The sequence below is a fragment of the Eschscholzia californica genome, unplaced genomic scaffold (genome assembly GCF_041429995.1).
Source record: "Eschscholzia californica isolate CP2 unplaced genomic scaffold, dmEscCali1.0.p SCAF_4, whole genome shotgun sequence".
Classification (NCBI taxonomy): Eukaryota; Viridiplantae; Streptophyta; class Magnoliopsida; order Ranunculales; family Papaveraceae; genus Eschscholzia; species Eschscholzia californica.
In genome coordinates, this window is record NW_028238461.1 from 56,544,809 (window position 1) to 56,569,162 (window position 24,354).

The 24,354-nt window shown below is 36.5% G+C and overlaps 5 protein-coding genes across 8 annotated transcripts; 3 read left to right on the forward strand and 2 right to left on the reverse strand.

The window, feature by feature from the left end:
- Positions 1-77: 77 nt before the first annotated feature.
- LOC147546625 (protein NRT1/ PTR FAMILY 8.1-like) lies at positions 78-3,889 on the reverse strand. Of its 2 annotated transcripts, none has more exons than XM_086673703.1 (5): positions 3,802-3,889; positions 2,523-2,681; positions 2,222-2,439; positions 1,380-1,933; positions 78-1,157 (listed from the first exon to the last, which is right to left on the reverse strand). In XM_086673703.1, exons 2-5 carry the CDS (start codon positions 2,623-2,625, stop codon positions 329-331), a joined length of 1,704 nt encoding a protein of 567 aa, XP_086529829.1. In that variant the 5' UTR covers positions 2,626-2,681; positions 3,802-3,889; the 3' UTR covers positions 78-328. The 2 variants fall into 2 exon arrangements, with proteins under 2 accessions (XP_086529829.1, XP_086529828.1); XM_086673702.1 differs by lacking the exon at positions 3,802-3,889 and adding an exon at positions 3,046-3,130.
- Positions 3,890-4,604: 715 nt separating this feature from the next.
- Positions 4,605-7,477, forward strand: LOC147546626 (laccase-22-like). The gene is made up of 6 exons (XM_086673704.1): positions 4,605-4,905; positions 5,027-5,178; positions 5,245-5,489; positions 5,689-5,829; positions 5,916-6,836; positions 7,028-7,477. The coding sequence occupies exons 1-6, from the start codon at positions 4,819-4,821 to the stop codon at positions 7,156-7,158; spliced, it is 1,677 nt and encodes a 558-aa protein (XP_086529830.1). The 5' UTR covers positions 4,605-4,818; the 3' UTR covers positions 7,159-7,477.
- A 226-nt stretch (positions 7,478-7,703) lies between these two features.
- On the forward strand, positions 7,704-12,197 carry LOC147546627 (KRR1 family protein). Of its 2 annotated transcripts, XR_015239797.1 has the most exons (4): positions 7,704-8,026; positions 9,297-11,255; positions 11,850-12,045; positions 12,091-12,197. XR_015239797.1 is itself a non-coding variant. In XM_086673707.1 (3 exons), exon 2 carries the CDS (start codon positions 9,319-9,321, stop codon positions 11,233-11,235), a length of 1,917 nt encoding a protein of 638 aa, XP_086529833.1. In that variant the 5' UTR covers positions 7,704-8,026; positions 9,297-9,318; the 3' UTR covers positions 11,236-11,255; positions 11,850-12,197. The 2 variants fall into 2 exon arrangements, 1 of the variants encoding a protein (XP_086529833.1); XM_086673707.1 differs by having other exon boundaries at positions 11,850-12,197.
- Positions 12,198-14,472: 2,275 nt separating this feature from the next.
- On the forward strand, positions 14,473-16,485 carry LOC147546628 (transcription factor DIVARICATA-like). The gene is made up of 2 exons (XM_086636038.1): positions 14,473-15,748; positions 15,879-16,485. Exons 1-2 carry the CDS (start codon positions 15,294-15,296, stop codon positions 16,351-16,353), a joined length of 930 nt encoding a protein of 309 aa, XP_086492164.1. The 5' UTR covers positions 14,473-15,293; the 3' UTR covers positions 16,354-16,485.
- A 2,412-nt stretch (positions 16,486-18,897) lies between these two features.
- On the reverse strand, positions 18,898-23,502 carry LOC147546629 (uncharacterized). Of its 2 annotated transcripts, none has more exons than XM_086638512.1 (9): positions 23,313-23,502; positions 22,385-22,589; positions 21,317-21,407; positions 21,036-21,184; positions 20,673-20,916; positions 20,474-20,575; positions 20,209-20,391; positions 19,903-20,104; positions 18,898-19,588 (listed from the first exon to the last, which is right to left on the reverse strand). In XM_086638512.1, exons 2-9 carry the CDS (start codon positions 22,522-22,524, stop codon positions 19,068-19,070), a joined length of 1,632 nt encoding a protein of 543 aa, XP_086494638.1. In that variant the 5' UTR covers positions 22,525-22,589; positions 23,313-23,502; the 3' UTR covers positions 18,898-19,067. The 2 variants fall into 2 exon arrangements, with proteins under 2 accessions (XP_086494638.1, XP_086494637.1); XM_086638511.1 differs by lacking the exon at positions 23,313-23,502 and adding an exon at positions 22,701-23,153.
- Positions 23,503-24,354: the final 852 nt, after the last annotated feature.

Below are 24,354 nucleotides of genomic sequence, written 5' to 3' on the forward strand. Positions count from 1 at the left end.
GCAGATAATTACTATCTATCTATAATTTATTCGTGTTACGTGTTGCTTTCTTATTAGGTTAAACGAATTTGAAGAACTAGCAAAAATCCTTGTCATAGATCTTGATAGTATTAAGTTGGACAACTCTCGAAAATAAACTCATGTTAGAAGGGTGCCACACCTTTTGTTATGTGTGTGAGCATAGCCATTTATAAACATCTTAGAGAGAAACAAAATACGAAAAAGAAAATTATACAACTAACTACTAATACCGACAAGCAACAACCATAAGTTTATGTTTGATACTAAGAACATAAAAGATCATCCGCTCTGCCAACTACACTTTCCATCATCGAGCCGGACCAACTGTCTTCTTATAGATGTAAAACTTGCAGATGAAGAGATAAACCACGAAATTTACAGCACTTAACATAGCCAAAAGCCAATAGAAGTAATCGATATGACCTCGGTTGAGATTATCCGGTATCCAACCAGGACTACCATTTCTGGTACTCAAGTCTGTCACAATGGTAACAAGAAAACTGCTCAGATAGTTTCCTACTGCAACTGTAGTCAGCGAAAGAGCCGAGCATAGACTTCTCATTGCATCAGGTGCTTGATCATAGAAGAATTCCAATTGCCCGACTAACGTAAAAACTTCAGCACAACCAACAATGAAGTACTGAGGAATTTGCCACATAATCGATACGGGTATGTACTTAAGATCATAGTAATTATTCCTTCTCACTATACCAAGTCGAATAACTTCCAAAAGTCCAGCAGCTAACATCGAAAACATAGATATTACAAGTCCAATTCCCATTCTTTGAAGTTGGCTAAATCCATTTTGATGTCCAGTAAACTTTCTAGCAAATGGAACAATGAGACGATCATAGACAGGTACCCATATAATGACACTAATCGTGTCGAATGTAGCAAGAGAAGCTGATGGGATTTTAAGTTTTCCAACGTATGGATCCATTGTGTTTCCTTGTAAAACAAATATGGTAGTTATTTGACTATAAACAGCTGAGAAAATAATACCAGTTGCCCATATAGGAAGCAATCGAACAATCGCCTTCAGTTCTTCTACTTGGGTTACTGTGCAAAGTCTCCATCTATTCTCAGATGCTTTCGTATTTTTAGAATTGATATCTATGGCTGCCTTGTCGAAAAAACTGAAAAAAGAAAAGAAAAGATAAAGAGTCAGATAAGATAATGATCTGACTTGGGTTGATATGTGAACGTTTGTCTTTTGTCTGACTCGTCAACATGGGGCATTGAGTCTGTTTGAGTTGGGCATAAGTTAAATCTGAATGAAAGAGACTAGCGTTATCTGAAATATCCTGAAATGACTATTGTACCTCGATCCTTATAATGAATGTAAAGTTGAATCTTACCTCAAACCATTAGTATGCTCAAGCTTTCTGCTACCTTGTACTACAGATTCTCCCTGTGCCGTTTCATAAAGAAGAGACTTATCGTCCGGAACTTTTACTCCGAAGTTTCTGAAAGATGCGACTATAACTTGACAAATCCTTGTAATTGGGCTTTTCCCGGGCTTTTGGAAACGGTATTTGCGAGTAGCGGAGAAGAAAGTTACTACAGCTATAGCCATGGCAATGGTTGGAATTCCAAATCCTAAACCCCAACCATACTTATCTTGCATCATGACTAACAAGGAAGAAGCAATTAGAGCTCCTACATTGATAGAGAAATAAAACCAATTAAAAAAAGAGTTCTTTTTTGTCTTCTCTTTTTCGTCAGCGTCGTCAAATTGATCAGCACCGAATGATGAAACACAAGGCTTAATTCCGCCAGTTCCAAGAGCGATAAGATAAAGCGATACGAAACATAGTGATGTTTGAAGACTTGACGGATTACAGATACCGTTGTCGTCGCAAGATGGTTTAAGTCCATGTACACTTGCTGTCATTGTTAATAATGCCATTCCCTACAAAAAGAAAAAAAATTCAAACCTTCACATTTTTCATACTGAAACTATAAAAGATCCAACACAATTTTCTGCATTGTCTCCGCTTTTGCCACCCAGGCCCGAGTCCAATTGTTACAATTTGTTTTTCCTGACAAAGGCTCCATGAGCCTATCTAAAAGGCTTGAGCATTTACTCAGCTTGTGCTACATAACCCATACCTCAGATGCTCTCCTAAACGACGCGGGACTATCATATAAGCTAGTAAATAAAATTTTTTGAACTAAAATGATTGAAATAAGTTGTTACCAAAACATAAATGATGGAGAAACTAGCAATAGTCCAATATCTTCCCAAGTAAGAATCAGCAAGAAAAGCTCCAATCAACGGAGTGGCATAACAAGTTCCCGACCAATTCGAGACGTTTTTAGCAGCTGTGGCATTTCCTTGGTTAAGTCGAGTCTCAAGATAATTCACTAGATTAGTACTCATCCCATAGTAAGCCAATCTTTCACAAAATTCATTTCCTGTAAAATTTAAATACGGGTAAACAAACAAACAAGAAAATCGAAGAATCATAAACGAAAAATAAAGCGCGCTTAAACAATACCGAGGATGTAACGACAAGCTCTCCAAGTTCCAGTTTCCTCTCTAATGGCAGGTTTGCCATTGTTATCAGTAGTCCCATCTTTTGTGTATATGTCAATATCCATTACTAGCCTAGCTAGCTACCTTCTCTGATCACAGTCTTGAGTTCTCTAGTATTAAACTGAAATCAAATAAAAATAATAAACTTAAGATCAATTTGGGTGAAAAAAACAAGTAAAAGGATTTTGTTTAAGAGTCCATAGATACTGTTCAATTTAAATACAAACTTTTCTGACATCACAGTATGGATTTTGAAATAATAATAATAAAAACCCTAATCGGGAAAGATTATTAAAATAATGGAATGGAATGGAACTGATTTTATAATAATAACAAAAGAAGAGTCAAAGTAAAACCCATGTTTTGAAATTCTTCAATTTCATTAAAAACAGATTTCAAAATCAAAGGAATTACAATTACTTTACAACATATTGAAATCTTGTATTATTGATTATAAGAAGGGAAGTTTATCAAATTGAAATTACCTCTTGATGGGAGTGAGGCAGGCACTACTAGAGGAGTATAGAGAGAGAGAGAGGTGAAGAAAACACACTTTGTTGTGGAACAAAAGAGTCAATCCATATACTATTTAATACTATGAAAAGGGAAATCCGTTTTGGTGTTGGATTCTGTTTTTGTTTGTACATTTGTTCTTTTTCTTATGAGAATTGTTTGTACATTTGTTAGTATCCTAAATATGAAGTACAAAAGTCAAAGATTCTGTTAATTATACTTATAAGGATTTCAAAACTCCACGCTGGAATATCCAACTTTAGATTTGTTATAGCCAGCATATGGAAGGGTGGGGGCGATACCGAGCTAAGAGTGAAGGTGATCCTAGAGTAAAAAAGGAGGGTGTCTGTAGACACAAAATACTTAAGTTATTTGGCACATGTCACAAAAAGAGGTATTTTATGTGTTATTAAAGATATAAATAATGGTCATTGACATCCGTTTTGTGATGTTTTTACATTTGAGTGAATAGTAAGTCGATAGCCAAACATTTTTTTGGTTGACTTTAGTCGATAGCCAAACTTGGGACCAAGTATCTTACAAGTATGTCCTTACTGCTAAGGAATATTAATACAGTAGGTGCTTTATAAACCCATCTTTCAATAGTCTTGATCATCTAATACTTATTAGTTTTGCTCCAATAATATATGCAATTTGCGTAGTTGCTTACTTGACTAGGATGCTATACTTACATTCTTCGTCAAACGGTACAGAAGTTAGTCCCATACCTAAATCTGATGCGATCATCCGACTATCCATCACCACTACCTAGTAGTCATCAATTTTTGTTGGTTTTGGACGTTTCCTCTTAGACATTTGACCTGATTCAATAATTTTGGCTCATTTTTAGTGCTACCCACAATTTTCAGCACCCGTTTGATCTTTTGTAGCTGAAAACCGAAATTCCAAAGGGCATTTCACACCTTTTTTTTTTTATACGTGAAAGTAGATTGAAATCAAGACATTTTATATCAAGAACAACTGGCTCAATTTAGGCCTTTCATGTTGGATTCCGGCTTAAATTTTACCTCTTTTTTAGGCATTAATTGTGTCTGCGCAATAAGAGAAAACATTCTACATTTTTTTTTCTTTCTAAAATCAGTTTTAAAGAAAGCTACTTTTTTTTTTAAGATGGTATGTTGGGCACAACTTGTACCTTCGACACGTCTATAAATCCCAAAACCACAAGTTAGATAGAGATATTATTGGAAAGCATTCAGAGTGTGGACTACACATACGTGTGTGTATGTATATGTGTGTGTGAACATATGCTAAGTAAAACATATTGGGTGGTAAGGGCGGCCCAGGCCCAGGCCCAGGCCCAGGCCCAGAGCAGCCATATCAATCATTCCGTGGGAGTTCTTGTAATTAACAAGCTAATTAAACAAAGTAGGACAGTTACATGTGTTATAGATTTGATAGGTAACTACTATCTACTCCTAATTATGTAATAAACAAGCAAAAAATTCATATCGAAATTGTCACGTTGAATGTATTTCATAGATAGGTAAAGATTTAATTTCACACTCTTGTTTGTATAATTCATTGTCAAGTATAACTTCAGTACTTTTCACCCACCAACCTAAGCTAAAATGACATTGCAGCCTAAACACTTGGTTTTATATATTTTTAAGGTGGAAAGTCACTCACTACTATCACTACTAATCATCTAAAACCCTAAATAAATAGCCAAATTCAAGAAAGAAAGCAAGAAAGAAAGATAAAATAGGGTGCATGAGAGAAAGATGAAGTCATTGGTAAAAGTTTTGGTATTTCTTGCTTGCTTGTGTAGTAGTTTGGTCGATTGCAGAGTTCGTCACTATAAGTTCAATGTAAGTAAGTCGACGTCTAGTTAGTAATTTAGCTTCTTTAACGTATATCTTATCATCCAATGTTATTTATACGTAAAACCAAAATATACAGAAAGCTTTCTTGGGTACATAATATATGCAGGTGGTGAAAAAGAACATAACACGGTTATGTGCAACGAAAGCAATTGTGACTGTGAACGGGAAGTTCCCTGGTCCCACTCTTTATGCAAGGGAAGACGATACTGTTTTGGTTAACGTCGTCAACCATGTTAATTACGACGTTACTATTCACTGGTGAGGAAAAAAACAACTTTCCATTCATTAAAGTTTTCTTACTGAAAGATAAATTTATTTTTGTAGGCATGGGATTCGACAGCTTCGAACGTGCTGGGATGATGGACCAGCATATATCACACAATGTCCAATACAACCTGGCCAAGGCTATGTTTACAATTTCACTATTACAGGCCAAAGAGGGACACTGTTATGGCACGCTCACATTCTCTGGTTAAGAGCTACACTTCATGGAGCCATTGTTATCTTGCCCAAGCGCCGCGTTCCTTACCCATTCCCTAAGCCTCATAAAGAAGTCGTTGTAATCTTAGGTGATTCTGGGTCCTTAAGTTAGGGGTATCCTAAAGAGTAGGGTTGGCACACCAGCCAGCTCGGAAATAGCGAAGGCTTGGGCCTAGCCAACATGTGATACCCTTACAGTCTTTTGTTTTTTCAACCGAAAGGTCATATCGAATTATCGACTAATAGTTTCTTTTTCTCTAGTTCTTATTTAGTTTGTTCGTTTTATAGGCGAATGGTGGAAGTCTGACGTTGAAGATGTGATAAATGAAGCTTTAAAATTAGGTTTAGCCCCAAATGTCTCCGATGCACACACAATTAATGGTCATCCTGGATCTCTCTCGACATGCTCCTCTACCGGCTCTTCACATTGTAGAACTCTAACCTTGTTCAACTACATATTCCGTATCTGTGTTTAAGAAAGAAGATGAAATGACGGCCGTTTTTTCTCAATGCAGTTGGATTCACCTTACATGTAGAAACAGGCAAGATATATCTACTAAGAATCATCAACGCTGCACTAAATGAAGATTTATTTTTCAAAATCGCTAGACATCGATTAACAATAGTAGAAGTAGATGCTTCCTATACTAAACCATTCCAAACAGAGACATTACTTATCACCCCTGGCCAAACCACTAATGTTCTTCTATCTGCTAATCAAAACTCCGGAAATTACTTAATTATTGTTTCTCCATTCATGGATTCTCCCATACCTGTCGATAATCTCACAGCTACCGGCATTCTTCGTTATTCTAACACTCTAGTTACATCACTTACCACTCTCACTACTACTCCCCTTCAAAACTCTACTAAAATTGCATCCAATTTCACCGATTCGCTACTTAGTTTAAATTCGAAAAGATATCCTGCCAAAGTTCCAATTCGTATTGACCATTCCCTCTTCTTCACTGTTGGTATTGGTGTTAATCCATGTTCAACTTGTGTTAATGGAAGCAGAGTTGTTGGTGATATAAATAATGTTAGTTTCGTGATGCCAACGATTCCACTTCTTCATGCTCATTTTTTTAATATAAGTGGTGTTTTTACGGATGACTTTCCTGCTAACCCGCCTCACCCGTTTAACTATTCGGGTACTCCGCCGACAAATATGCAGACAATGAATGGGACAAAGGTGTATAGGCTGGCTTATAATTCTTCAGTACAAATTGTTATACAGGACTTGGGGTTTATAGCTCCAGAAAGTCATCCTGTTCATTTACATGGGTTTAATTTCTTTCAAGTTGGAAAGGGTTTAGGAAATTTTGATCCAAAGAAAGATCCGAAAAAGTTTAATCTCATTGATCCTGTTGAAAGGAATACTATTGCAGTCCCTACTGGCGGATGGACGGCGATTAGATTCGTTGCTGATAATCCAGGTATATAGGCTCAGTCATTGAATCATTTCCTTGTATGGCCACAAACAAAACGTCTATGTCGATTACCTATATATGTATATACATATATATATATATATATATATATATATATATATATATATATATTATACGTATATCATCAGATTGAAAAGGATGACGATAAAAGACTTAAGGGGTAATTTATTGTGCAGGTGTTTGGTTTTTGCATTGCCATTTCGAAGTGCACACAACATGGGGATTAAAGATGGCATTTGTGGTGGATAATGGGAAAGGGCCCGGTGAGTCGCTTTTACCTCCACCGTCCGACCTTCCAAGATGTTAATAAGGCAAGATTTGAGTGGTCGTCGCCGTGGAAGCTCGAAGGAAATTGAGAGAACGAATGAAGAAAATGAAGATATTTTATTCTCAGTAAATATCTTGGAGATGTGTTGTTTAGGAATGTGAAGTAATGGACTTTTGTTATCAGTGTGTTGAAATGAATAATCATGTGATCACTATGTACATAGTCTTGTACCATGAATCGTTCTTTACGAGTGCATAGATTGTTTGTATGTAATAAGCTTAAAATGTGCCAGAAAAACGATACTTCAAGTGATTTTCTGTCAACCAAGGTTATCACAAAAAGAATTTGTTTTTGTTGAGTAGTATAATTTTTGTTGAGTAGTGTAATTTTTGTTTTTGTTGAGTAGTGTAATTTTTTTTCTAATTCAGATTTGAAATGACTCGAGTCAAACTTCAAAATATTTGTGTTTGTCTGAGTCGCGGTGTCTGACTTGTCTGCTGCTAGAAGTAAGCGTCTCCAATGTGGTAGTTTAGACATGTAACTGAATAATTTAATAAGAAAAACATGAAAGTTTCGGTCAGGATGAAATCGAAAGAGAAAATGACACAAGTTGCAAAACGGGAAAAGAGAAAATGATGATGTAACATTTCATTCACATATCGACTAATTAGGGGGCCAAACATTCTACTAGTCAAAATATGGGAGCTAAAAGCGTCTTCTTTCCAAATTATGGGCAGCTGCCCGGTCTGGATTTTGTGATTCTTTTGTAATAGTAGGGGTAGTTCTGTAACTTCGCAAGTTATAAAAACCATTTCCCTTTAAGGGTGAGAAACTGAGCGACTGAGCTGCGTGTTAGGGTTTTTGGAACCCAACTTCATATTTGTGCGAAGGTAGCAAAAGTTTGAAGGTTTGATCTTCTTACTCAACTTATACTCTTCAATCTATTTTTCATATAAACTTTCAATTTGAAGTTTTATTTTTTCAACTCTCTCTCTCTCTCTCTCTCTCTAGGGTTTATTGTAAAACTTGAAATAGGTTTGTGAATGTATCTACGTTTTGATTTAAAGAGTTGAATTGAAATCAGACAAATGTAAGTTTTTTGAAATTAAGAAATCAGATTAGGGTTAGGGTTTATGAGTACTGAGTTTATCTTCACTACTGTAAATTCCAAACCCTAAGAATCATCTGAAGTAGGAACCACGACAAGCAACATAAGATTTTTTGCCCTGTGTATATCAGATTTTTTTTTTGTTCCCTAGTATTCTTTTATCTTTAGTTAATGGTTTAAGATTTACATGAACCATTTCATCGACAAGGGCATGAAATGAGTGACAGACTAACCCAAGTGACGTTACAATATTACGTTATAATTTATAATTCCATTGTTCTTTTTGTAAGTTTTCTTTTATTAAATCTAGATTTGTAGTCTAATTTGAGTTCTGAATTGATTCAAGTCAATTATTATAATGTTTATTTTTTTCTGACTCGTTGAATGAGTGATCTTAAGTTCAAATTTTGGACCGAGTCATATCAAACGCAAACATGAGAACCACCAACCAAAGGATGTAACCATTTGACCAATCAAAAACCAGAACAAAATTTAACCGGTTCGAATTACACAATTTATAGTGCTGGAACCAAAACATGCCGTACAAGGGAAGTTTTTAAGGTGCCCACTATAAGTGTTAAAGGTGCTCCTACCCTCACAAACTCCCCCTCAAATTTTTCTTGAGGGAGGCACCTTTAATTGTTATAAGAGGCGTCTTTGAAACTTCCCAAGGCTTACAGATTTAATTAGGGCATGTTTTAGGGTTTTGAGTCGAAAAAAAACTCTCATCCCAATTGAACACTGATTGAACAGTCGCTGCAGATTTCTGTTCATTTTCCTGATTCCTGAAGAAGAAAAGAAAATAAGATTGAAGAACTTGTAACAATTTTAAATTTGATTCTTTCTAGGTTTTTTTTGTTATTATATCTGCCTCTGATACGTCTCTATTTACTTGATTTCATATAATTTGCCATCAGCACAAGCTTCCGATCTTCAAACATATAACTCTTAATATATACTCCCTTATCTCTCTCTCTACTTTTATTTATGATTGCAAAATGGATAATGAATTTTTCTTCGTAGGTTTAGAAGCTGTAGATATTTATGTTATGTTTATGTTTTGCTTCAGATTGAAGAACTTGTATCGCAAAATGGGGATTGATTTATTTGATGGCTCAGACGATACCGACGTAATTTCAAAGATTGAAACCAACAAGGAATTTGCTAAGCGATATGAACATAATAAGAAGAGAGAAGACTTGCATAGGTTAGAGGAGTTAAAGAAGAAAGGATTGGTGGATGATTCTGAGGATAGTTCTTCAGAAAGTGAAGATGATGATGAAGAACACGTAGTGAATATTGGTAAAAAAGATATCAAGTTTTTTGATGCCCTTGTTAGGGTTAAGAAGAAAGACCCAATTATTAAACAACCCGATGCCAAGCTCTTTGAATCTGATTCCGAAGAAGAAGGTAGTGAAGGTAAAGGTGAAGAAGAGAATCATGAATTGAAGAAGAAGAAGCCAGTTTATTTGAAGGATGCCAATGCAAAACAATTACTTGAAAAAGGGCCTGAATACGAAAGTGAATCTGATTATGAATTTAAGGAAAATAAATTGAAAAGGGGTGTGAAGAGTTATTTGGAAGAGCAAAGTGAGATTCGAAAGGCATTCTTGAATGCTGTTGATCATGAGGGTAGTGATGATGAACCTTTACTGAAGGAGAAGAAGAAACCAGAGGGTGAGAATGATGAAGAGGCTACCGATGAAATTCACAAGATGTGTGATACCTACTTTGGTGAAGATGACAATTTGGATGACAAGGAGAAATTCCTTAAGAATTTTTTCGTAAATAAAATGTGGGTAGACAAGGATAAGGGGAAGAAACCTGTCATGGATATGAATATCCTCTCAGAGGATGAGGAAGAGGTGGAGAAGCAAGAGAGGTATGAGGCAGAGTTCAATTTCAGGCATGAGGAAGAGGATGCAGGAGACCGTATTCCAGGTCATGCTCGAGTTATCGATGGGTTGAGAAAGAAGACAAATCCCCGGGCACGACAACGTAAGAGCAAGGAAGAGAGGATGGCTCAAGCTGAATTTCAAAGGCAAGAGGAGCTGAAGCACTTGAAGAACTTGAAGAAGAAAGAGATCAATGAAAGACTTGAGAAAATACGGGCAATGGCTGGTATAGCAGATGAGGAAGCTTACGAGTTGAACAAAGAAGACTTGGAGGAGGATTTTGATCCAGAAAAATATGACCAGAAGATGAAAAAGATATTCAATCATGGTTACTATGATAAAGAAGATGCAGATTTTGAGAAAGAGGAAGATGATGATGGTGATATTGAAAAGCCTGATTTTGATAAAGAAGATGAATTGCTCGGGCTTCCTAAGGATTGGGATGTTTGTGGGTCTGGTGATGGATTCACAACTATCAGAGAGAAAGTTTTGAAATCTAAATCGGAGATGAAAGATGATGACCTCTCAGAAGACAGTGATAAGGAAGAAGAAGAAGTTGCAGTAGAAGGTAAACGGAAGAGGAAACGTAAAATGTCAGCACAGGAGAAGGATGTCCTTGAGCAATACCTGGATGAGTACAATAAGTTGGACTATGAAGACGTGATAGGTGACCTCAAGACACGATTCAAGTATGCCTCTGTTCCTTCTCAAAAATTTGGGTTGAATGCCGAGGTGATCATAAATATGGACGAGAAAGAGTTAAATCAGTATGTCCCTTTGAAAAAGATAGCTCCTTATAGGGAAGATGCATGGGCACCAACGAAGGCCAAGAAGCAGGAGATGAAAACAAAATGGAAGGCTCTTGCACAAGGGCTGAATCCCAAAGACCAGAAATCTACTTCGAAACATGGGTTGAAGGTGCAAGTGGAAAAGAATGGTGTGGAGCAAGTGGAAAAGAATGGTGAGGAGCAAGTGGAAACGAATGGTGAAGTCCGACCCTTGTCTAGAAAACAAAGGAGAAGGCAAAATCAGGCTGATCTGAAATTGTCACAATCAAGACTCTCAGCATACGATAAGATACACACTAAATCGAAAAATAAGAAAAAGCATTGATGACGCATCCGTAGGAGGAGGTAACTAGATAAACTTGAACTTTCTCAGATTTGATTACTGATGTGCTTATTGTGGTTCCGTTTTATGTGATTTGCTCTGATTATTGAAAATATTTTCTTTATTGGTTATTACTGCTTAGATCATATGTTGTCTAAATTACTGATTTATGTTACTTATGACAATAGGAATGTGATTTTTTTCATTTCCCTCGGTTGTTCCTGTGATAAAATTGAACCTACAAAACAAATTTGCGGAACTTCAATTATCTGTATGTTACATTGTTGTTGAGTTTGCTTAGTATTTTGAGTTCTTTACAAGCTTGCGAATGCAGTTAATCATCCATGAAACTATGTCATGTAATATACTACTTCGTTTATGTAGTTGATTGATTGGACAAATTTTTGTGTATGATGAATATAAATAGCGAAGTGAAATTTTCTTATCGTTATGAACTCCAATATGAACTTTTGCTATAGAAAAAGATGTTGCCAATTGGTTTTACTGGTTTCTATCTGCTTTCAACCCACTTTATGTTACTCGGCGACTTTCTGACAAGAATAGCAGCAATTCAAAGTTGAAGCTTCACTAACATTTTCCGTTCAAAATTTGATCAGGTGTGGGGATCCCTAAAGGTAGATGAGCCAAGTTTTGCAACAAGATCTGGATGACCGACTTAAGTACAAAGCTGAAATCCGTTTTGATTGCACTCAGTTGTCTTGTTTGTTTCTTAAACGTATTTGTGACTGGCGTCCAATTTGTGGGGTGATAAATTAGGATTGATCAGAACTGTTTTATTTTTTGTAGTAACTAGTATTTTCTTCTTGGTATTTTTTTAAAATGCAGATTCTTCTTTAGATAATCATGATTAATGGGTGGTACTTTGTACCCAAACTATCGCACAAATTGCTACGAGTATTCGCCTGTTCGTGTTGTATATGCGTAGATGAGTCCACTTCCTCTCATCACCTATCTCCTTTTTAGGTTTCTATTTACCCTTTAAACATGAGTAAATGATTATGTCAATTTCTTAACTAACACATGTCTAAAACAAATTTTAGTGGAGTGCCATCCCCCACTAACCAAGGTTGATGGACCCCTCTCACCTTGGTTATTTTTTTATTTTTTTTGTTGAAACCTCTCACCTTGGTTAGACCCACCAATGAAGGTTGGCCGGCTTTATAGCACCAATGTTTGATACAGTTGAAAATGAAAATGTTGTAGCATATTTCAAGAAAATCTACGTATGAATTTTGATTAAATCAGTTCCAAGTCGAGAGTAAATGAGAGAACAAACAGAGTTGTTCTTTCCTCCTAATCCTCAAGTTTCCCCCCAATTCTCAAATACACCTCCTAAATGGAGGTCGTCCGGTGTGCCGCCTTCTCCCGCCCTGAAATTCAACACTGAAAGACAATTAAATAAAAGAATGTGGACTGCCAACACCTTTTTTTATGTTTCAGCAAAAAAAAAAACACCTTTTTTTATGTGGTTATTTCTGTTTCAATGTGATCTTCTCCATTATTATTATTAGTATTATAAAAAACATTGGTGGCAGAAAGGCAGCAGCAGCAGAAACCCTTGTTTTGTTTGGCCCTCCCAAACTTGAAGGGTCAGATGAGATCTAAACACCAATAGCAGCTGCCAACCAAACTTGACCCTGGGCCCTGGCCTGGTGAGATTGATTTCAGCCTTTCAGGTATTTAAAGCCAACCCCCGTGTTTTTCTCAATAATTTGACAAACCCCACTACCTGAAAAAAAAAAAAATGTTATTTCCCCAAAAATAGGAGTCGATTATAGTCTCATAGTTGATGTGGTTGACTCTCATTTTCGAGTCGAGCAACGTTTCTCGAAAAAAAGGGTGCGTTTGTTTTCTTGTGTTTCAATTGGGTTATATTTCACATGTCCTAATTCCTCTTCAGTTTGGACCAAGAGAGCGATTTTCTTTGATTTTTCAATTACATTGGAATATAAGATATTTGAATTTTAGTTGGAATATTTTAATACTTCGACGAGAGAAAGTTTTTCTTACCAGAAATATTTATTTTAATCTTTTCTCATTAAATAAACGATCAATCGTGACTCTGAGTGGCTCAATTTTTATGAGCTCATAAACTCTGTTGTGGGTTACACGTGACAATGGTTTATTTTGCTTATACTAATCTCAATTAATTATTCCCATAATCTTAATATAAACCAATAACCTTCTCCTTTTTATCAATTAACAAATAGGATTAAGACAAATTTTTGAATTAACCAATTCTAATTCAATAAAGTCAAAGTCAAACACTCAAACTATGATCGTACAGAAAGTACAATGTGGAAAGAACTCAATCCACCATTTGGTCGTCGAGTTTGACTAAGTCAAGGACGAGTTGGATCAGGTCAAAAACGGATTCATTATTTGACTAATATAATTTGATTCAAGTAAAGTTCAATTTCTAAAGAAGGTGATTAAGTCCAAAACAGCCAAAAAGGTGATGTGATTAGCATGTTAATGCTGACAACCAAAATAACAACAACTCATTAATCCAAATGAGACAAACCCCTGAAAGAGATGTGAAACTATTTCCAATAAAAAAATGCTCAAATTAATAAATTCCTACTATTGCCATGTTTACTATTCCTTCTTTTTTGCTTACTCCGATATAAAAAAATAAAATAAAAAATAAAATTTAGATGATGTTGAGAGATTATATTTCATTGTACAAACGAAAACCTATCTACTCTACGTCACAGTTTTTCAAAATTCACGAGGTGTTAGAGATAGATAATGTTTATATTTCACTCTACAACAAATGAATCACTCTCTTCATCACTTCTGCTACAATCAGACGTGGTAGAATATTAATCCTGACTCTAGTTTATGTAATCTAGTCTTGTTCTCGATAGAATTTGGGTTCTGATCTTATGATTTTGGATACTTGAACAATTTTACTCGTGCGCAATGGGCATAAGTAATTCTATAATTTTAAGTCTTAACGCTTAGAGATAAGTTTAGTAGGTGTAAGCTTAACCATCGAAGATAAATTTTGATGGTATAATCTCAACCCAAATAGATAAAATTTGAATGTGTAATATCATTGAAGATGAGAGTATATTCTATAAAAAAATACTCTCCCCTTTATTATATAGATATATTAAAGTCAAATTACAAAATTAAATAATTTGTTTTTTCTTTTTTCATTATTTGTAATTTTTGTAGGTGGTTAAAAAGTCCCTTTCTCAGTAATTTGTTGGTGGCCTGGGTAGAGAGAGAGAGAACTTCTACTTTAATTGGAGGACCCACAAACAACCATTCCACCCAATCACAACCAAAGCTTCCTTACTCCTCTCTCTCTCTCTCTCTCTCTCTCTAAAACTCTCTCTATCCCAGTGGTGAGAGCAAGCAATAAGATCTTTTCTCTCTCTCTCTCTCTCTCTCTCTCTCTAGTCTCTACAAGGAGGAGGGACAGAAGAGAAGAGTCGGCCAATAAAATTGGATTCACAACTTAATCCCCACCCCCACCACTCCATCCCTTTCTTCTTCTCTCTTTCTTTTGTTGCTCCAGCTTCAAGCAACATAAGAAGAAAGAAAGGAACTTCCCCACTTGTTCTTTTTTGCTTGGGATTATTTTCTCACTTGGGGTTTCTTCTTTTTTCAACTCCCCTCACTCAATTGATCTCTGAATTTGCTCATTTCAGATTCGGAACTTGGAGATTTGCAGGTGGAAGACAAAAAAAAAAAAACCACCCCTTTATTAAGCTTCAAATTTTATCTCTATCTTCATTTGGGATTCAGATCTGATACAATATTGTCCTCTAAAAGCTTGTTTATATTGAAGGATCTACAATATTGGTTTTTTTTTCCTTCAATTTTCAAAAGGTGGGTCTTTTTGGTAGATTCTTCAACTAAATGAAAAAAAATTCGGATTCCCAAAAAAAAAAAAAATGCTTCTTGATTTAATCTCTGTTTTCACTTGATGAAACCCTTGTCTTCTTCCTCTGTTCTTCTGATGAACAAATCTGAAAGCTTCAACTTGTTTTTCCTGGATTGAAATCACAGAGAAAAAAAAGAGAGTTATGTTATGTTATTCTGAAGTAGAATTCGATATGATGAAATGGGGAATGGAAATTCTTTCTCCTCATCAATCTTATCTTCCAAACTCATCAAATTGGTTACTTGAAGAAGAAAGAAAAAGCTCAAAATGGACAAATGAAGAAAACAAAAAGTTTGAGAATGCTCTAGCTCAATTCGATAAAGAAACACCGGATCGATGGCAGAGAATAGCAGATATGATTCCTGGAAAGACAGTAATGGATGTTATGAAACAATATAAAGAATTAGAAGATGATGTTAGTTATATTGAAGCAGGGCTAGTTCCAATTCCTGGATACACCACTTCCTCTTTCACTTTAGATTATTGGGGAAGTAATCGGAGTTTCGATGGATCGAACGGAAAGAGATCTTCTTCCACGACTAGGCCGAACGATCAAGAGAGAAAGAAAGGTACCCCTTGGACAGAAGATGAGCATAGGTAAAAAACTCTCACCTAGGTCTATGATATTGTTCTCTTTATCTTTTTTTCGACGAATAGTTTGAGATTTATCTACTTAGATATCTTTACGTCTATATAATACTACTTATTGGGTGATAATGAATTGCAGGCTATTTCTACTAGGTCTTAAGAAGTATGGCAAAGGAGATTGGAGAAATATATCGAGAAATTTTGTCGTTTCAAGAACTCCAACTCAAGTTGCGAGTCATGCTCAGAAGTATTTCATCAGGCAGCTTTCGAGTGGTAAAGATAAGCGAAGATCCAGCATTCACGATATCACGACTGTTAATCTTGCAGACATTAAGCCTCATTCACCAGACAGTAATTCATCTATAGTCGATCAAGCTACTGCATTAACACAACGACCTAGTCAGAATTGTGCACCCAAATTACTATTCGATTGGAATCATTCTCAAGACGGAGGAGGGAACATTGTTTTCGATTCGGGTCATGGAAACTTGTATACACCACCTCCTTCTTTTGGGATAAACTCATATGGGTTCAAAATGCAGGGACAAAATATGCAGAGAAATTCCCTTCATGGATCATGTATGGGAGCTTATAATACAGTATTTCAAATGTAATAGTCTGAAACCAACCTCGGTCGATAATAGCAAAGGTGTTTTGATACTTAAATGGGTCAAAATTCTGTTAAGTTGAACTGATGTTTCGATTATGTTGACATGGTTTTTAATATAAATATATATTGATGAATACTTGATATTGTTCATAGCTTTCAACTTCAGAAGTAAAGAAATAGTATCTTATGTGCTTCAAATTTTCAATTTGTGACTTCTGGACCTAAGACGGTAGATTCTGCGAGTTTGGTTTTTTCCCTATAGAAAAGAGTTGAACGAAGATATCTGAAGAGATTCAAGTACATTATACATTCATGAACATAGATTGCATTTTTGGCACGAACAAACCAATTCCCATCTTATAGTTCTCATAGTATTAGAAGATTGAAATCGCTAACTAAATCATTATCGAAAAGTTCAATTTCAGACAGAGAATTCATTCATTAAACACTATATCATTCTAATAAACTGGATAACAAGATGCAAAAAGTATTATTATTTAGGGATTTTGTTAAGTCTATGGTAAACCAACTGAAAACTAATTGGTAATAAGCGATTAGGACCTAGACATTATATTCTTGGTTGTTAGATCGTCCTTCCCGCATGTGGGACTATTCTCAGAGACTTGATCCTAGATATCCGATAAGTATCTATCAGCAGGTAGAATAAGACTTTCTGGGGAGGCATTCATATGAAGAAAGTAGAATCAAACTTTTATGCCATGTCATTTGGATTCTTAATACAAATTGGCTGAGTCAGAAAACACTCTCCCTCTTTCATTTTCATTGTGTATCATCTTTGATTTCTTAACTTTTTCCTAAGATTGAAGGAATTATACCTTCAACTTGACCTAGTTGACTTAAATTGACCATCAAAGCTTAGTAGAAGCTGAGTCGAGTTCCACTAATTCAAGCATCTCATGCTTTTAATCTTCTCCTTTTTTTCTTGTTTTGTTTCGTTTGTCGCCTTTTTTTCTTCGTCTTGAAGAGTATATGCTTGATGGATGATTCTAAATGCATGTAAAATAGCCCATTCATGGAACATATAAAGATTTAGCCCTGTATATCTTTTTTGCTTATTATTGTTTAATCCTTGTACTAATCCTCTTTTGTTTAGATTAAGATATTGATAACTCATCTATGGTATTGGTGGGTAATAGAAAAGTGTGGACATGTTATTATTATTTCATTATTTAAGAATAAAATCCGTACAAATTAACGATAAAAAGCGATATTCTAGTACAGTTAGTGGGAGCAAAGGATTGGTTAAACTTTTTTAATTGATAACAAACCTAGACTGTTTCTAAATCAAGATTAATATTTTGTTAATCTTTGAATGGAATGATGAAGATTCTCTCCATGGATGAGGGAAAGGTAGAAGAATCTTGTTTCTAGTTAGGGTGGAAGTTCCTACTCATCTATCGTATTGATGAGTTCTAAGTAAGTGTTTTTTTTTTGAGTAATACCATAATTCATAAGTGATATCGATCACAAGATTACACATTAGATAACATTACATGGTAGATAACTCGTATTCCTCTGAGAACTACATGAGAGTTACATAAGTGAAGTTCACAGAACTTTCAAATGTAAAGTGCCTCAGGAAGGGAAAGGAATTGACAAGACACAGACTAAAAAAAGGACCCTAAAGGTCGAAAAAAGAGATCCTGAAGATCGAGAATGAAAAAAGCCTAAAAGTCGACAATACAGAATTTATAATACTAATAATATTGAAACTACTAATTTACATCCCTCTCGACTTCCATTGTAGTAGTAGATTGATCATCCTTGATAAATCCGCGAAGTGTTGAAGTAACCAGAGATCGTCACTAATTGCTCCTTTTAGTTCTAGGTAAGTGTTGAAGCCAAAATCTAGAGGTTAAAGCTTGATAGTCACAATAAAACACCGTAATGGTCTCTAACCACCCTAACTTTTGAACATGTATAAACCAGAGCAAACTATGTATACATCTTACATAATATGTACGAACTTCTGCATACTTTACTTTGTGCAAACTTTATATAGAGAGTTGAAGTTAACAACTGGTGGATCCATTTTGGACATAAATGGGCTTATGGAGTTTTCCCCAATTTTATCCGGGTAAACGACAAACGAAAATAAACAAAAGTTAAATCCTACTGTTTCGATTTGCTTGTTTGTTTCTCCTTTTCCTCTTTGGATTATTATTTATGAAAATAATGTAAGTCCGTGACTTTATTGATGTTACCATCTAATAGCTTAATCCCATGTCACTTACATATATTATATCAAAAGTCTAATCTAATTGGGCAATTAAATTAAAACCAAAAAAATCAAGGGGACATAAGCAAAATAATCATTTTCAGCTAATCTTTTTGGTTGCTAAATGACAAACCTGCCCACTTTTCTAGTGTGTTTCTAGTAGAAAGGCCTTTTTGCAACTTGTAAATGGGATTTATGCAAAAATTACTCTCGGCCCCTTCCCTCTTCGCGCCCCCACGGACTGGGCAGTCCGAGGGTACTATGTTACTCAACAAGGTAAATTGCAAGCCATCCATGGAAACCATCTAATTTTGGGTAATGCTTTTTATTTACGATAGCCCCAATGAGAGGACTTCGATTATCTGATCATAAAATACAAATCATACCCACCAAGTACAATAACTTACAAACAATATCATTTTCATGGTCGAACGAAAAAACACACATAAGAGTAAATTCTTTTTACGGTCAAGGCCTCTTTAGTTACCCTTTTCTTCAGCCAAAAGTACCTGATTGAGAGGCTCTCCATTGAACTTTAGCCCGAAACCTATCGGAAACAAAGGGTCATAAGATTCGTCCTCGGAATCCATTGGCAGTTGATCGACCCTTTTGAACCACGCCATTGGGAGTAGCCCTTCAAAATCATGATCTCCAAACACAACATCTGTAACGCCTCGCCCTTCGCTCCCCGGTAGCCAAGCAGCAACAAATGCATCGACTGACTCCAACATCTCCGGGTCTAAGACTAGGGGTCTTCCAGATATCAGAATCGCCAATGTGGGAACTTTACTAGCTACAGACTTCACTAAATCAGTGCCTCCAAATGGTATCTCAAGACTTGAATTATCACCATCAGTCTCTGCATATGGAGCTTCCCCAACAACAACAATGGCAAATGAAAAATCATTAGCTGCAAATGTTTCTGGTGATGGATCCTGCTCATAAATAACTTCTGTTTCACTGCCAACTGTTTCGTTAATGGCATCCAAGATGGTTGTTCCTACAATAGTAGACCAGGACACTGTAAATGAACATCGAATCCAACTCTGATATAAGAAATACATAGCCTTCTTTTTTCTGTGTCGAATTGTGACGCCCCAAGCGTTAGCAGTTGTCGATATTGTCCCCACTTTAGCCACCACCTACCGCGGTACGGGGTTTTGTTCTTGGCGACGGGTCCACGAGCCCCCGTACCTGTGAGCTCGGCCCTGAGGTGTCTAAAGTGGGGACAATATCGATAACTGCTAAGGCTTAGAGTGTCACACGAATTAAGTTATGCTCATACTAAATTGAGTACAACATACTACTTCTTACCAATTGTGGTTCTTCCACTGCTTCCTTGCCAACTAATTGTCCATCCTCCACACTGATAACCAAGATCATCAGCATGTCTTCCTGCAACAAGAACTTTTCTTGCATTTCTGTCTAATGGAAGAAATGGTTTCTTTGTATCATTTCCATTCTTTAACAGAACCAAGGATTTTCGAACGGCTTCCGTCGCCAACTCCCTATGTATCTGAGTAGAGATCAAATCCCAAGTTAAAATCGTGAGTCAGAGCAAAAAAAAAGTAGTCTCGTAAGAGATGAAGCTCTAGAATCTGGTTCTGCAAATATTATTACCTTTGAACCAACTGCATCTAACAAGGACCTATCAGTCATTGGGTGTTCAAAAAGTCCTGCTATAAATTTGACCCTCAAGATTCTTTCTACAGCATCATCAATCCTAGCTATTGGTATAGCTCCCTCTTCCACCAGAGACACCAAATACTTGAGAAACTCTTCGTATCTGAAGGGAACCATCACCTGCATATATAGATTCTCAGCAAAGTTAGTAACTTGTAAAAACCTTTAGTTCAGGTTCTGAAAATTGGACATGAATCTCTACCATGTCAATTCCTGCATTGATTGATTCAAAAATACAACGACGATAGTCTGATCCAGTGGGATAGAGTCTGTCGAGACCTTCCCAGTCCGAAACCACAAAACCCTGCAGCAGAATACTTGCTCCTTAGACTTTCAAATTGTAACGGGCCGGAGAAGGGACACGTCAAAATTTAGTTATACACGATTCACGATCGCTTTACCTTAAATCCCAACTTCTCTTTTAAAATATTTGTAAGGAGAAAAGAGTTAGAATGCAGTTTGCTCCCATTCCAGCTAGAATAGGATGCCATAATAGTCGAAACTCCTTGAGATAAACAGTCTAGATAAGGTGCAATGTGAATTTTTTCCAAGTGAGAAATGGGTATTATCGTATTGCCTTCGTTTGTTCCTTTGTCAGTACCCCCATCTCCAACGAAATGTTTAGCGCACGCGATGACATTTTTGCTGCAAAAACAGAAAATGAGACACAAGGAGCATGTGATACGAAGGAAAGTTTAGTGTGAAATCTCAAGCAATGACCGTGAACTCCAGAAAACCAGAAAAGAGGGAGGGATCGAGGTGACCTTCCAGCAGCTACATAAGGATAGCCGTGAGGGTGTCCTGTGGGTGGCACTCCTTGTAGTCCAGAGACCAAGGTGGTCATCTTCCTAACTATTTCAGTGTCTTCACTGAAACTCTCATAACTTCTTCCCCATCTAAGATCCTTGGAGACCTGTAACAATTCATCGTTATTCGGAAATTAGACTTATTAGTTGATTTCACATGGGCCTGTTAATTAGTAATACTTGAGACAAACACTTGGGAAAATCTACAAGTTCTTGGAGAGAACCAAAACAATACTTACAGCAACACAAGGAGAAAATGCCCAATGAGCACCACTTGCTTTAACTTCAACTGCGGTAGCTATACCGATCCTTTGTATCAAATCAGCATCTCTATAACACATTCACATACTTGGGCCTCAGACCTTTCAGTTATTTATTATAGATTTTGCATGATAGCCCCAACAAATGGGCTTTAATAACACAAAATCTACCACAATGTCTAAGAAATCACCCAAAGAAAACAGTTTTTGAATAAAACCTTAGTTTGGGATTCACCAAACAAATTATTTGTGGCTTATACTTTTATCTCAGTGCACTAAACAAAATATTCTTCATAGCATAAAGACTTTGGTCAATTAGATTTGACATAGCGGCTTACTTTCTTTTGAGTCTAAAAATTGACTTGGTTAATCTTTAGTCCTCAATCTTCACCTCCCTCCTTCGACCACCACTTCCTACCACCACCACCATTCTCTCCCTCTCTCTCTCTCTCTATCCCGGCAAAGGAAAGCCTTTGCTGGAACACCCAATTTAGTTTAAGTGAGGCCCCCAATCCAGATCGACTGTTCTGGCGAATGTTTTGGCAAATGTTCTGGCGAAGGCCCTCCTTCTTCGAAAGAAAGGGAAGAGTTATACGAGAGAAAAAGTGGGTGAGGAGGAAATAGTGGAAAGAGAGAAAAGGGAAGTGTCCATGGTCGTAGTCGAAAGTAAAATTACACTTAGTAAGGTTAGAAAATGTACATTAGAGATTAAGAAACAAACCAATCAATTTTTTGACTCAAAACAAGGTTGATCTTTAAGTCAAATCTAATTGATCAAAGTCTTTACTCTCTCAGAATATATTAGAGCCGCAGCTGAAAATAAGGAGGCGAGTGATGGTTGGAAACTGTGGTTGTGAAGTTGAGGTGAAGATGAAAATTAGAAGGCAAAAATTCAATCAAAAAAACTTTGGACTACAAATCGAAATGTCTCCTGAGTCAATTTTAGTTAATTGAGTCTTTATTCTCGGGAGACTTAAAGGATGCCCAAAATCGCGTCAAAGTATAACCATCCATGTATCGAAAGTAACTACGTGTACGAGCACTCACCTGGTAGCCCCAAGGCCAACGTTATGAGGGAAAACAGTGGCACCATATACGTTATTATTGCCATGAACCGCGTCCGTTCCATACAGTATAGGAATGCCAAGACGAGACTCGAGAGCTGATTTCTGTAAGTTGTCAATCATGTCAGCCCAATCAGTGGCCAAGGCTCCTTCAAGAGGTGTACTACCACCACCACTGAGTACACTTCCTGTAAAAACAATAAATCATCCACCCACCCACCCATCATATATTATTTAAGACAAACAAACTTGAGAAGAAAATAAAATTCACATATACTGAGGAAAAGAGTGAGAGAAACCAATGGAAAGGTCTTTAATGACCGAGGACGTCGCAACACTTCGCTCGACCTGAGTAATCTGTGCAGCCTTTTCGTTCAACGTCATACGAGAGAGAAGGTCTTTAACCCTATTCTCCACAGACTCATTAGGGTTTCTGTAAATCATTGCTTCTGCTATGTTGTTACTACTCATCTCTTCACTCTCTTCTTCTTCTTCTCTTCAGTTTTTTCAGTTTTGATTTGTTCTCCTGGCAACAATTTATTATCCAAAGCAAGAGCGTTGACTACTTAGTTTTAAGGTTAATTCGTTTTGGTCTCTAATTTGTAACCAACTACCCAGTTTGACCCCTATTTGTGTCTGACCGTTCGATTTGACACCCAATTCTTCTCAAAATTTCCATTTCTACCTATATGGCATTTCAGTGATTATAATTTATGGAGTAGTAAAAATTCCTTGATTTTTCAACTTCGACTAAATATGAATAGTTCAGCAGGTCAGCTTATTGGTATACTACTACTACATATGGATGAAATACAATAGGATTCAAATATTTCCTATCTCTGGCTTACGAAAAGCGAATGCTACAACAAGAAAGAGGACAAACCAAGCATAAAGTTGAAGTGACTCGCTACCTGGAAACGACGTACTTAAAAGAGCCTACTGCCAATGAGATATGAATTGGATCAACGCATACGAAACTACGGAATTCGGGAATGAATAAATGGGAAAACTAGTTAAGTTGTTATTTCCACTATCAGTATGATTTATCTCAGACTACATCGTTTCTATTTGTGCTGAAAAAATGGCGAAATAGAGTTAATCAAAGTTAGTAATGTGCTCAACGGATGCTTTTCACTAGCTGTTCGGAGATTAGGTAAGTTAGGTCTACTACTGCTTGACTGGGTACAACAAAGTCGTAAAAGGTGGCAGTAGGGGAACATGTTGCTGGAATAAATCCTTCTTTTAAAATTCGAGACGTAACTCTAGTCAAAATACCCATGAATTTTGATTTAACCGCCCAGTTTTTTTGTTGTAGGTCACGTCTTGTTTCAAGATTCATTGAGTGGATATTTCCATTTACTTCAATCCATTTCGATATGGTATAGACCGTCTCGATAGCTTCTCCAATGGTAGAATGGATTCACTAAATACCAAGGGGTTATGGTTCACCCTGCTCTGAACAGACGGTTTTTGGCTATGGATATCGACATTTTATACTTCCAAGTTTACAAGCAAGCCCTTCGATCAACAATCTTCATTGTCTCTTTCTGACTGTCAAACTACATTTGAAAATGGATTGGTTATCTATAAAGATAAAGAAAGCTTTCTTGTAGTTTAGTGTATTGCTCTAAAAATTCAAAAAGTACTTGTCAGATGAGTTGGTCCGACCAAGAAAGGCACGTGAATGATTAAAGCGTCCGACCTAATAAATGGCCAAATTCGTGGGTTCCTTCCTCCTGGTTGCACTTGGAATGCTCAGTTCAATGCTGCTAGCGAATTTATACACATAGCTCATCACCCGTATAGCTTATGGCGCACTTCATCGCTGCAAAATTTTTCTTATTTGTCCACGTGATATCTCTTTTTCTCCTCCACCTCACTCCCATTCCTTTACTTCATCTTTCTCTCCCTCCACCTCACTCGAAGAAGGAGAAGAAAATAAGTGGAGGGAGA

What these genes read in the sequence shown, in the direction of transcription:
- LOC147546629 (XM_086638511.1), bottom strand. Translation starts at nt 22,872, where the DNA reads ATGAGTAGTAACAACATAGCAGAAGCAATGATTTACAGAAACCCTAAT. An exon ending in TCAATGCAGGAATTGACATG is followed by an intron (nt 20,392 to 20,473) that starts GTAGAGATTCAT and finishes CTATATATGCAG; the next exon opens with GTGATGGTTCCCTTCAGATA. An exon ending in TAGATGCAGTTGGTTCAAAG is followed by an intron (nt 20,105 to 20,208) that starts GTAATAATATTT and finishes ATCTCTACTCAG; the next exon opens with ATACATAGGGAGTTGGCGAC.
- LOC147546628 (XM_086636038.1), top strand. Translation starts at nt 15,294, where the DNA reads ATGTTATGTTATTCTGAAGTAGAATTCGATATGATGAAATGGGGAATG. An exon ending in TGGACAGAAGATGAGCATAG is followed by an intron (nt 15,749 to 15,878) that starts GTAAAAAACTCT and finishes AATGAATTGCAG; the next exon opens with GCTATTTCTACTAGGTCTTA.
- LOC147546626 (XM_086673704.1), top strand. Translation starts at nt 4,819, where the DNA reads ATGAAGTCATTGGTAAAAGTTTTGGTATTTCTTGCTTGCTTGTGTAGT. An exon ending in TACGACGTTACTATTCACTG is followed by an intron (nt 5,179 to 5,244) that starts GTGAGGAAAAAA and finishes TTATTTTTGTAG; the next exon opens with GCATGGGATTCGACAGCTTC. An exon ending in AGAAGTCGTTGTAATCTTAG is followed by an intron (nt 5,490 to 5,688) that starts GTGATTCTGGGT and finishes TTCGTTTTATAG; the next exon opens with GCGAATGGTGGAAGTCTGAC.
- LOC147546625 (XM_086673703.1), bottom strand. Translation starts at nt 2,625, where the DNA reads ATGGATATTGACATATACACAAAAGATGGGACTACTGATAACAATGGC. An exon ending in AGCTTGTCGTTACATCCTCG is followed by an intron (nt 2,440 to 2,522) that starts GTATTGTTTAAG and finishes TAAATTTTACAG; the next exon opens with GAAATGAATTTTGTGAAAGA. An exon ending in GAGCATACTAATGGTTTGAG is followed by an intron (nt 1,158 to 1,379) that starts GTAAGATTCAAC and finishes TTCTTTTTTCAG; the next exon opens with TTTTTTCGACAAGGCAGCCA.
- LOC147546627 (XM_086673707.1), top strand. Translation starts at nt 9,319, where the DNA reads ATGGGGATTGATTTATTTGATGGCTCAGACGATACCGACGTAATTTCA.